This window comes from Protopterus annectens, chromosome 10.part0 (assembly GCF_019279795.1).
Source record: "Protopterus annectens isolate FY-2018-M chromosome 10.part0, PAN1.0, whole genome shotgun sequence".
NCBI lineage: Eukaryota > Metazoa > Chordata > Ceratodontiformes > Protopteridae > Protopterus > Protopterus annectens.
Window position 1 is genome coordinate 407,826,673 of NC_056744.1, and position 12,500 is coordinate 407,839,172.

The following is a 12,500-nucleotide window of genomic DNA, read 5'->3' on the forward strand; positions in this document are numbered from 1 at the left end:
CTTAGGACCATCAGGAAGGAAGATTTTAAGCTTGGCAGGAAACAGAAGGTATGTTTTAAACTGTGCTTTTTAAGCTCCCTTATTAGTGGCAGAAAAACTTTTCTTTTAGCAATTACCATGGAAGAATAGTCATTGTCAAAACGCACAGTTGTCTCATTAAACTTAACAGGAGCTTTAGCCCAAGCAGATTTAAGAACCATCTCTTTATCAAAAGATGATAGAAATCTAACTATAACTGATCTAGGATAGTTTTTGTTAGAGTTAGTATTAGCTATAGATCTATGTGCTCTTTCGATACCAATAGAGAGTGCTTCTGGTAAATCTAAAGTTTTAGGGAGCCATGTTGTTAAAAAAGAAGTAATATTGTTACCTTCAATATTTTCTGGCAGTCCAAAAATCCTAATGTTATTGCGCCTAGATCTATTTTCCAGGTCATCCAGCTTTGTTTGTAAATGTGTATTTTGTTTCAGTAGAAACTCAATGTTGATTTCCTGTTCTTGTATTTTATTTTCCATGTCATTCACAGCTTCTTCTATGCCTGTCATCTGGATCTTCTGTTGTTGCAGGTCCATATGTAACAAGTCTATTTGTTTTGTAGTTTTTCTATGAAAGTGTCTATTTTAGTATCCATTTTATCCATCTTAGCAGTAAGTTGCTGGACTATAATTATCAGAGACTGAAGTTCTTTCTTGATGCTGGAGTCTTGAGAATTTGTCTTACTGGAACTCATTTCAGACTGATAAACTGACAGGAAAATTTCCAAAGTAATTTCTGACAGGAATATTATTAAGATTTCCTTTCTTTTTTAGATATAGTTCAAGAACTATATAAAACAAACATATTTAGAAAGAAAATTACTTCAAGAATTAATTTTTTAAGTAATTAATTCCTGTCAATGTAATGAAATTGGTGGAGCTGAAGAAATCTGCTGCTATCCTGTGTTCATCCTTGGCCACGCCCCTCTGTCTACCTTTCTTAACTTCATTCTTAACTGCCTCTGTTAATTTTTGCATGTGTGTGTGTGTGTGTGTGTGTGTGTGTGTCTGTGTGCTGCTCACAGTCTATTATTTTGTGAGATCACAAATATCTTCCTTGCAGCAAAGTCAGAAAAATCTCCATTTCCTAATAGTAATGTTAGTAACAGAACAGAGAAGTTGCTTCCTACAGTTAAGATAATGTCAATCCCACAGGACAAAGGAAAGCATTACATTACCCAACACACTGGTCATAGGTGACTCTATAGCCAGGCACACTGATGTCCCACTCACCAGGCTAAACAAGGAGAAGGTTACTGTCAGCTGCCTGTCGGGTGCCAGGATCCGCCACATAACCCACACACTCAGGTCACTCCACAACAAGTACAAATATGACTCTGTCCTTGTCCATGTTGGTGTGAACGACCTGAGACATATCTCCCTGGACTACATGAAAAGAGACATGGAAGAGCTCTCCGATCTTGTAGCCCAGGCAGGTATGACCATAACCCTGAGTATTATTCTACCATCACCCAGAGTGATGCCACAGTACAAGGACAAAATGATTGACTTCAAAAATTGGCTAAGCTTCTGGTGTCATTCTAAAGGGATCCAGTATCTGTCTGCCTGGAATGACATGGTCGACAGACCACGATGCTTTGCCAGAGATGGCCTTCACCTGTCACCCCTGGGATTCCAGATACTGGCTAAGGTTACTGCCACCCCTATAGTGCCTTTTTTAGGCAAGGTTCAAATGGCAAATTCACCACCATAACAGGAACAGGCAAGCAAAAACTGAGGGTGATGCTACTCAATGCTAGAAGTCTAAATCTCAAAATGCACTCACTCAAGGCACTCCTTAAAATGGAGAACATCGATATCTGTGCAGTGACTGAGAACCTGGTTCAAGGCTCCAGAGAGCACCCCTGCACTGCCAGGCTATAACTCGTACCACACTTTTCGGCCATGTAACCTGGACCGGAACACCAGAGGCGGAGATGTGTCCATATTCGTTAAGGATATCCACACCTCCAGGCTAGTTGCTCAGCATAATGCAGCCAAGGTTATCCAAGTGCAACTAACTCTGGGCAAAACTGCAATCCAAATTGTAGCTTGCTACAGATCCCCCACCAAGGCCCAGGATTCCCACTCCTCTTTTCTTAATGTACTGGAAAATATTAGGGTTCAGCCAAACACCCTAATAATGGGCGATTTCAACTGCCCCACCATTAACTGGGAAAACTACTCGTGTACCAACTCCTTCACTCAATGCTTTCTGGAATTCATAAACTCCAATGCCCTGGATCAACTTATCCACACTCCCACCAGGGGCAACAATATCCTAGATCTAGTCATCACCAACATGAGTGGCCAGTGTTCCACACCTGAAGTCAACGCCTCATTGGTCCAATCTGACCATAAGCTAATTACCCTAGATATTGACATCCTGCCCCCACCCCCATTAAGGAAACCACAGTAAAAAATTTCTCCAAAGCCAACTTCATGCTTCTTAAGACAGAAGTGGTGAACTTCATGAAACCCATGCAGATGGACAATACAGTTACGACTACTGAATCCTACACAGTTGCACTTTATAAGCACTTACATGAGTGCATGGATCGTGCTATCCCAAACGGAACCAAGATGCTATCCTCCAAAAAAAGGAAGCCAATCTGGTGGTCCCCTGCCATAAACAAACTGTACAACAGAAGGAAGAAACTGTTGCAAAAAAGAGTAAAATCCCATGAGTGGAGGAGCTCCCTGGTCAGCCTCAGTAAGAAGCTGCAATCCTTGATAAAATCCTCCAAAGCTAGTTACGAAAACAAAATCGCCACTGATTCTAAAGACAACCACAAAGCATTCTATAGCTATGTCAAGAATCTCAATGGCAACACTCAGATCTGCTCTGAGTTACAGCACAATGGCACTAAATATACAGACCCAACTGATATTGGCAACATCCTAGCAGATAGGTTCAGTGCTAACTTTACCCCCCCCCCCATCCCCTAAAGAGCCCATCTCTATACCGGAAGAATGCAATGTTCCTGTAATCACAGCTGCACAGGTAAAAACCATATGCTCCAAAGCCAAGAATAAAGCATCCATGGGACCAGACAACATCCCAGGCTGCGTTCTACATGAACTACAGAATGAACTGGCACCCCACCTAAGTACCATGTTCAATCATAGCCTCACCTCAGGCTTTGTGCTCGCTGAATGGCGCACAGCGACAGTTATCCCAGTCCACAAGGGGGGAGCCACCACAGACCCCGGGAACTACTGCAACATTAGCATGACGAGCCTGGTCTGCAAGGCCATAGAACATATCATCATGGAACTTATAAACAAAGACAATGGTAATCTCCAAACTCTGGACCCCACCCAGTTTGGGTTTGTAAAAGGCAGATCATGTCTTCTAAACCTGATAGACTTCTTTGAAGCAGTCACCAAAGTTGTAGACGAGGGTAATGTGGTTCACACAGCCTATCTAGATCTTGCCAAGGCTTTCGATACCATCCTCCACTCTGGAATTATAGATAAACTCACTAAACTAGGTATAAATCCCTATGCCACAAGATGGGTTGCCAACTGGCTCACTGACAGAACCCACACTGTAAAAGTAGCAGACTCCAAATCCGACTTCAGACCAGTGACAAGTGAAGTACCACAGGGTTCAGTCCTGGGTTCTCTCCTGTTTGGTATCTACTTTTCTGAAGTACAGGCTATCACAGAAGGTCTTTGGCTAATGAAGTTTGCAGATGACTGCAAACTAGGAGCCATAATCGAAACTCCTAACGATGTGGACATCCTACAAAAGGGCCTCACTGAGACAGATGCCTGGTGTCAAAGCCATGGCCTGAAACTCTGTGCCAAAAAGTGCATTGTCATCCCCTTTGGTAAAAACTCTGTACCCATGAACTACAACATAGGCGGTAATATACTTAACACTGAAAGTGTGATAAGAGACCTTGGGACACAGGTGGGCAGTAGTCTTTCCTTTGATAATCACATCACCACAGTAGTCAGGAAATCCTTCTACATGGCACACCTCATAACAAAAGGTTTCTCATCCAGAAAAAAAGAGGTAATTGTTCCCCTCTACTCATCACTCATTAGACCCATTATAGAGTACAATGCCCCTTTTGGTATGTACCTCACAAGACATCTACAACAACTGGAAAGGCCGCAGAAATACCTCACAAAGAGGATTACCAGCCTCAAACAGATGCCCTACACAGACCGTCTCAAAAAACTCAAGCTTTACTCCATCGCATATCGCCCACTCAGAGGTGATCTCTGCCTAACTTACAAAGCTATGTCAAACCCAGAGCTGTTGGACATGCTCCACTTAAAGAAGTCCCAATCCCTCCGAGCTACACACTCTAGGGACCTAAACCTTGTCACCACAATAAACAGAACTTGCCGGAGGGATAGATTCCTGTCCCAGAGACTTCCCATACTCTGGAATAAACTACCCATCTATATCCAACAAAGCTCCTTATTAGTACTCCAAGAAAAATCTTGATGATTGGATGGGAAATAGGAAATTCACCCCGGGGATCACTTCTGTGGCTCTGCTCGACAATGGCACAGGAAAATAATTTTCTTGGGTGGCAAAAGCCAGGGTACCTTTTTGGCTGGGCTTGTATAGGCCCTAGGGCTGATAGCCTAGTGCCTACCTATGAACCTATGGTGGATAGAACTGAAACATGTATCTATAAGAATGTTATTTCTGCTTCCCAAGTTGAGATTCTGTCAACAAAATTTTTTGAATTATGATTGGGGAGAACACACTGACAACTTGTCAGCCCAAGAGAAATAGCTTTGAATTAACTTGAAGGAGATCAGGGCAGTATACAGGGCCTTAATAGCTTTCCTGGACAGATTTCAGCCAGTCCACCGTCAGAGAAACACAGATGAACTAAATATTTTCAGCTTTGCCTACAGACATTTTGGATTTGGAATTGTGCTCTGCATCCACAAGCTTCATCTGCTGGCATCTTGTGTCCCAGGCTTGCAAAGTCAGTTGGTAGATGCTTTGAGTATGAAAATGACCTTGGCTTGCAAACAGAAACTGGAGCTAAGAATATTTCAACAACTTACACAGCTTTGGGCTTCCAGAAGTAAATCTGTGCATCACTCACCCTGACGATCCACTCACAATCTTTTTTGCTCCTTTGTGCACTGTAACACAGAATCACATTTCCAAATGTTCTCCTCAAAACAAACCAAGACAGAGCTCCTATCAAGGATTGATATCAGAGTATAGGCAAAGAGAAAGAAATAGGGGGTCTTAAATGAAAGACTAGCACTGGTAGAGTTTTTAGTAGAATCTAGAACAGAAGCTGCCAAAGGGAATACTGAGTAGACTATATAAAATATTACTTGATAACTATAAGAATCAATCGGAGGAGGTTAGAAAGGATTGGTAAGAGAGACTAGATAAGCAATTCACAAAGAAACGATGAGAGGATATATGCATGTCTTCCAAATATGCAACATCTAAAAGATTTAAGGGTTTTGCTTGGAAATGTTTACATAGATATTTTTATACCCCAAGTAGACTCCAGAGAAATTTTCCTCAGGTAGACAGTAAATGTTGGAGGTGTGATACGGAAGAAAAAGGTACTTGGGAACATATTTTCTGGAATTGCATTGGGTCAATAGACTGATTGGTGTGACCAGGGATATGATTTTTCTGAGCTATGATACAGAATTAGAATTGCCTATACATGGTAAGTCTTTGCTGTGTCTTATTATAGTGGCTGCCAAAAAAAGCAATTACTAGAAAATGGAAATCAAAATCTAAACCAATTACATTAGAACTAGTGAATATAGTAACATAAAACAACTGGAACTGAGATCTTTAAAAAGGGTAGGAGCAAACTACCTTGGAGAAAAATGAGAATAGTGGGAACAATATATACAGGGGAGAAATGAGGTTTAAATGAAGGCAGGACTTAAGTGAGCTATGAAATGTTTGACTGAAAATGATTGGGTAGATTATAAGTGATGTATAATGTGTGCAACTGGGAGTGTGTCAGTATGGTTTGTGACATAAAATACTTGCAACTAGGATTTTGTCAGTGTGGTTCGTTTTCATTTATATCACTGGATGTGATTGCGTATGTCATAAGTGGTGGTTTAATAAAGATGTTTCTTGTTTAAAAAAGGGGTCAGGAATTTAATAATTTATGTAATTTTGCTTAGGTTATATGATATATAGCAATATATCCCCCTGCACAAAGGCAGGCCAACTAAAGACCCCATAAGTCTCACTAGTCTTGTATGTAAAGTCATGGAAAGAATTCTCATGGAAATGATCAGTAGAGGTATAGTAAACCTCCTGACATTGGACACAACCCAGTATGGTTTTGTCAAGGGTAGATCATGCCTGCTCAACCTGGTGGACTTCGTTAAGAAGGTAACCAAAGCAATGGATGAGGGAAGAATGCTTCAAACTGCCTACCTTGACCTGGCTAAAACATTTGACACAGTACCCCCTCAGGCATATTGACAAACTCAGGAGGTTAGGTACAACTCGTATGTCAACCGGAGGATAGCCAACTGGCTCACAGATAGGACCTAGGAAGTTAGAATTGGGAAGTCCACCTCTACAAAGAGGCCAGTCACAAGTGGAGTCCCTCAGGAGTCATGACTGCTCCTTTTTGGCATTTACATCCTTGAAGTTAAGGCCAATGTCAGTGGTCTCTGGCTGACTAAACTTGCAGATGATTGCAAATTAGGAGCTGTCATTGAATACCACAATGACACAAATGTTCTCCAGGAGCGGCTGACAAGCAACTGGTGTCAGAGCCATGGGCTAAAGCTAAATGCCAGGAAATGCATAATAATACTCTTTGGGAAGTCATCCACCCCTGATGTAGCTATCATATTGACAACACACCTCTTAGAGTTGACCCAGTAGTCGGGGACTTAGGGACACACACAAATGGTATTCTAGCCTTTGACCATCATGTGTCTACAGTAGTGAGGAAATCATTCTGTTTTGTGCAACTTATAAACAAAGGTATGGCATCTGAGTCCAAGGAAGTCATTGTTCCACTGCATTCAGCATTCATCAGCCCTATCATTGAGTACAGTGGCCCCTTTAGTATGTACCTAACCAGGTATATCCAACAATTGGAACATCCACATAGGTTCCTCATTAAAAGAATACAGAGCATAAGTAAAATGTTTTATATAGACTGCCTCAAGGTGCTATCCCTGTATTCTGTCTCCTATAGGCTTTTGAGGGTAGATTTATACGTGGTATACAGGGCATTGTCATACCCCATTCTGATGGAGCTCCTGCATATCCACAAAACAAGCAGTACCAGAGTTGCCCGTTCTAAAGAATTAAACCTTCCCTGTGATATAAATAGGACCTGCTGGAGAAACGGGTATGTATCCTAAAGACTACCCCGTCTGTGGAACAGGCTCCACATCCATGTGAAGCAGAGTTCCTCCCTAACCCAATTCAAGTGCAACTTGGACAGTTGGATGGGGAACAGGAAATTCATCCCTCGTTTGGCACCTGTGTCTCTAATGGACACAGGTAACCTGTGAATGGTTCATCTCCTGCTTGTAAATGGTTCATCTCGCTGGCCTATGCTTACACTTATCAAGGGTATCAGAACTTGTCAGAGGTTTGGGCTGCATGGCTAAGCTTAAAAAGGCCCTTGTGGTCATTTATCCTAGTAAAGACCAATGAAGCTATAAGTATAATGTTTGTAAATGTGAACTTGTTAATATAGTGTGATTTACTTTTATATAAATGTAAATTTACCTACATCACAAGTCATAATTCAGTAAAGATACTTAAAAAAAGGCAGGAATTGAATAATTTATGTAATGTTGATTAGGTTATATGATATATAGCAATATATGTGATACAGGTAACCTGTAAATGGTTCATCTCCCTGGCCCCTGCTTACACTTATCAAGGGTACCAGAACTTGTCAGAGGTTTGGGCTGCATGGCTAGGCTTAAAAAGTCCCTTGTGGTCGTTATCCTAGTAAAGACCAATGAAGCTATAAGTATAATGTTTGTAAATGTGAACTTGTTAATATAGTGTGATTACTTTTATATAAATGTAAATTTGCCTACGTCACAAGTGATAATTCATTAACAGTGTTTTAAAAAAAGGCAGGGCCAGCTTAGTATTAAATAGCTCCTCTCGGCCCAAGCAGCCTTGATAATCTCTGTTTTGTCTTCCATAATGGCCTTTATCTCTCTGTACAAGTCTGTATGAACAAAAGAGTGAAAAGTGTTACATCTCAACCTTAAAATTCTCAACCTATTCAACATGGAGGATAGAATTTAGAGTTTTTGAGCTTTGAGCTAAGTGAGCTTTTTTGACACAAGTTTTACATATTTTAATGTAAGCCAAAAGATCAATTGAATGAAAATCTTTCGTACAGAAGTGGAAGAGATGTGTGTTGAGCTACGTTATAGGATCTAAATCCTCTACACTGCTCCATAACAATGTTTCTGTTCTACTTAAACTGTTTATATGATTCTAGTCTGTGACTTATTCATAATCTTAGTTTGTGTTTCTGTGGTATGTGCTTGTCTTCCAACCATCAGCTTGTCTCTGTGTCAAGGCTATTCTTAAGGAGGTCCCTAATTTAAGAACTCCAAGAAGATGTCTCTCTCAACCTTGAAATCCTAACTTTATTCTTGTGATATTAACTTCACCTTCTTTTGACCTGGAAAATTCAACGGAGGTAAATTATCTTTATGGGCATCCCCTTTTTCTGGTTACTGTTAATTGTGTCAGACGTTCAGAGTTGTAGGCACTCATGTAAATCACTTCAGTTCACAGTAGTGCCTTGCAGTGACTCTTGGTCAAAGCTTTTAAATGTCCTTCTTCTTCTTTATAACTTACAAAAATTATAGGGCCCATGGCTTGTATCTGCTGGTTGTATGCAAAACCATGGAAGTTATACAAGAACAAGTAAGGAATTCGGAAAAGGTGATCAACTTTTTTTTTCGGTTTCAGAAAAGTGAATGGATAACTATGTGCTAATAAGCAGAGTCTTTCTAAACGGTAGACCCATTGTATGTATTTGTTGTGACCTGTACAATAAACCTCTTTAAGGCACATTAAGCCTCATTTCATTAGAGTAAAAGCTACGTTATCATATTTCAGAAATGTTTTTGCACAAGATACATTAAACACTGCCACATTGTCTACTCTAAACACTTCCAAAAGAAGGTAGTACACTTATGTATAAGAGTACTTACTTTAACAGTAGGTCTTTGAGGAAGGGTCACTGTAGCCGTAATGTTCCCTCTCAACCCTAATAAGAATGCGTATAGTTTTCTTATAATTGTCTTTTACCACTGCAGTTCCATTTTTTGTGTGTTTTTGTAGTGCTGTTTAGTTATTTGAGGGACAGTAGCCTACTGCAGTCTCAAGCCCGTGTGAGGACCACATGGGTCAAGAACCAAAACTCATAGCAGAGGTTCCTTTATATGACACCAACCAGAATTTAGTGAAACACTGGCACTAGACCAGTGCTAATCTTCACTGGGCCTAAGGCACAGCTCATCAAATTTCTGAGGAAGAAAGAAGATCCATTACCTCTTTAGTATCCATTGTATATAAGTGTCACTTCTGCAGCTTGTGTTCCAGTGAAATCATGTTCCCCTTGAAGATATAATGCTATAAATATTCATACACAATCTCTGCTGTTACTGTTATCTAAATGTGGTAATAATATACGGGGTTATGACCGTCTCCAATCATAACCATGTTATTTTGTGTTTGAGACATGGATGTCAAGAACGACAGGTGAACCTTGGATCCATGTGAAGAACACATACTAATGGGTTATAATCAGTAAGACCCAGTCATAACTCTTTTTAGTGCGTGGAGGTTTTTCTGACCCATATACTACTGGTTACAGAAAAATAAAATATGTCAAGCGTTTTACTGGCTTTGAAAGTGAATGAAGCACTTGGCCTCTGTACCGCATAGACAACAGTTAAGGAAGAACTCTAGGACAGTTTTTATAACACTGCCCTAATTAAGTTATTTACAGACTGACATCTGTAAACGTATTGGGATATATACTTGAAAAGATATTCAGGAACTCGGGAACATTTCTTCCCTTATACCCGACTGTGGCAGTGTTTGAGGGGTGTGTAATATTTGTTACATACCTTTGAAAGCAGTGTCATGGTTGGGTCACATGCTACAGAAGCTTGCAACAGGTTTATCTTTTGTCTGATTTGGAGCGTAATCACAATTCCCAATACACTTATATATATATATATATATATATATATATATATATATATATACACACACAGAGATTTCCTGTGATAAACAGTGCATCTTGCAATCTATTTTCTTAATGAGGCTGAATGTTATTAGCTCCATAACATATGCAGTATTCTTTCCTTAGCATTTAAATGAACTGTAGTACATATCAGCATATCATTTGGTATGTAGCAGGTTGCACAGTTGCCTTTGATGCCAGAAGATCAGAAGATTAAGTTCTATCCCTGTATTCATACTGTAGTACTATGTACTGACACTGCATTGCAGCGTGGGAAGGTGCTGTCTTTTGGATGAGAGGTTAAACCTTCATTGGTCTCTCCTGGTGGTTCTTGTGCTGAATGTTGAATGTCTGTTGGTACACATCTGTTAGAAGTAGGTGTTTACTGCAGTGTTTGGGTTTCCTTCTCTTTCATCCCTCATTCCTGTTGTCACTGCTGAAAAATGTTCTGTAGGGTCTCTGGAACTACCTAGTTAACAAACACAGTGAAATAAATAAAATGTACATTTAAATAAACATTACCAATTTGCTTTGTGTGCACTGTCAAGTAGCATATCCAGTTAAGTTAATTTGAGCTTGGTCCACTTTTAGTTAAGTGGAATACTTTGTTGTTAAATCCTGAGTTTGCAATTTATTGAAATGAGGACATAGGACTTCATAGGATCACCAGACATTAGTACAACAGTGGCTACTTATGAATATGGGACCCTCTGTCTCTTGAACAGTAAATGTTTAGTATACTGTAAGAAACTGAATTACTATTTACTGTGATGTATGAAAGCTCAGGATGAGTTTCTGATAGGCACATGCCATGTGGAGTATAAAAAGTTAGAATAATTTGAGATTCATGTGGCTTTGCAACTTACATTGTGCATTTTGATAGTAGGTGGAATACATTTAGTTCACTGTTTCCCAAGAAGGCAGGAGATCTGTCACATGCAGTGGGGTGTATATATTCACAGACAGCAAGGCTGTAGCAGTTTTGTTTTGAAAACTGAAGTATGATGTTTACAATTCTTTGTGCTGTTAGTATCCCTGACAAACTTGCTTGTTGTTGCAGGTGTCCCGAATGTTACCCGGAGGGCTGACGGTTATTGGTGTGTTTATTGTAACTCCAACCGAGCTCACAAAGGAAGTCCAAGCCTTGTTGCAGAGAGTAAGTATCCTGCAGCATCAGCATATTTGTGATAAGCCTCCTCTGCCAAGGGCAAGCGGTATGCACATACTGAATATTTAGCAGGAGGAATGTCACTGCTCTCAATTCATTGCTAAAACATACCGTTCAAATATATCATTTTATGTGAAACCTAAAGTGATGCATTTTATTATTCAGAACCACAGTGGTGAGCAAAAATTTATTTTCATAACTGAATTGTTTATGTTCTTGTGTAATAGGTGAACCTTGGACAAAATTGTACATATTGGTCTCATGACCTTTTGATGTGGAGGGTTGGCTGCATATGTCTAAGAAATAGCCAAAGTTTGTGTATTCTTGAAGTGTTGAACTCTGTCATTATTCCCTAGGCATGGTTAAACTCGGATTGTTTATAAAGGACTGCCTTCAAACTGCTTCCGCATTTATGTTCTTATTTAAAATGAGTTAATTGTATAACTTGCACAGTTGGGCAGCCAACATGTAGTTTTGTATCAGTGAAGTGTCTGTTGTGTCACTGTCATATTCATGCATATATTCTCCAAAACTACTATCCCAGTCAGAATCAGAAGCTGACTGAAAAGAAGCCACAAAGCCAGTTGAAAATGGCCCTGTTGTCTGATAAGTAAATAAATCAGAATGCTTACCAATCAAATACAATGTTTTATTACTTGAAATGTTGCTTTAGTGGTGCTTTTAGTCTGAAGATACTTTGATGCTACATATTTCAGAGTCTCTGCCCAGCAAAGCACTTTATTATTTTTTGTCAGTTTGAGACATAACATTTATGGTGTAAACCAGAATCACTCTCTATTACATTTTCTATTTACTTCGAAGCATGTTGTTATTGCAGCAATTCTGAAGAGTAATTGCATCATATTTTTGGTATTTAACAGTATTTTTACCCAGCCACATGTATGTTATACTTTTTTGCCTTTCTTGTAGTTTTATATGCTCCATCCAGATTGTGATGGAAAAAGGCATGTTTTTGTGCAGGCACAGATCTCTGTTTTGTGAGAAAACTGTCATAGATGCTAATTTTTTTAGGGTGAGAATAGCAGTATTTGCAAACTAGTCTATTGG

The 12,500-nt window shown here is 39.7% G+C and overlaps 1 protein-coding gene across 1 annotated transcript in view; it reads left to right on the forward strand.

Moving 5' to 3' along the window:
* Positions 1 to 12,500, forward strand: part of ODR4 (odr-4 GPCR localization factor homolog) — a 606,843-nt gene that overhangs the window by 65,436 nt on the left and 528,907 nt on the right. Inside the window, exon 4 of the mRNA XM_044085317.1 lies at positions 11,325 to 11,420. Coding sequence (XP_043941252.1) covers positions 11,325 to 11,420 — 96 coding nt within the window. The remainder of the gene's footprint in view (positions 1 to 11,324; positions 11,421 to 12,500) is intronic.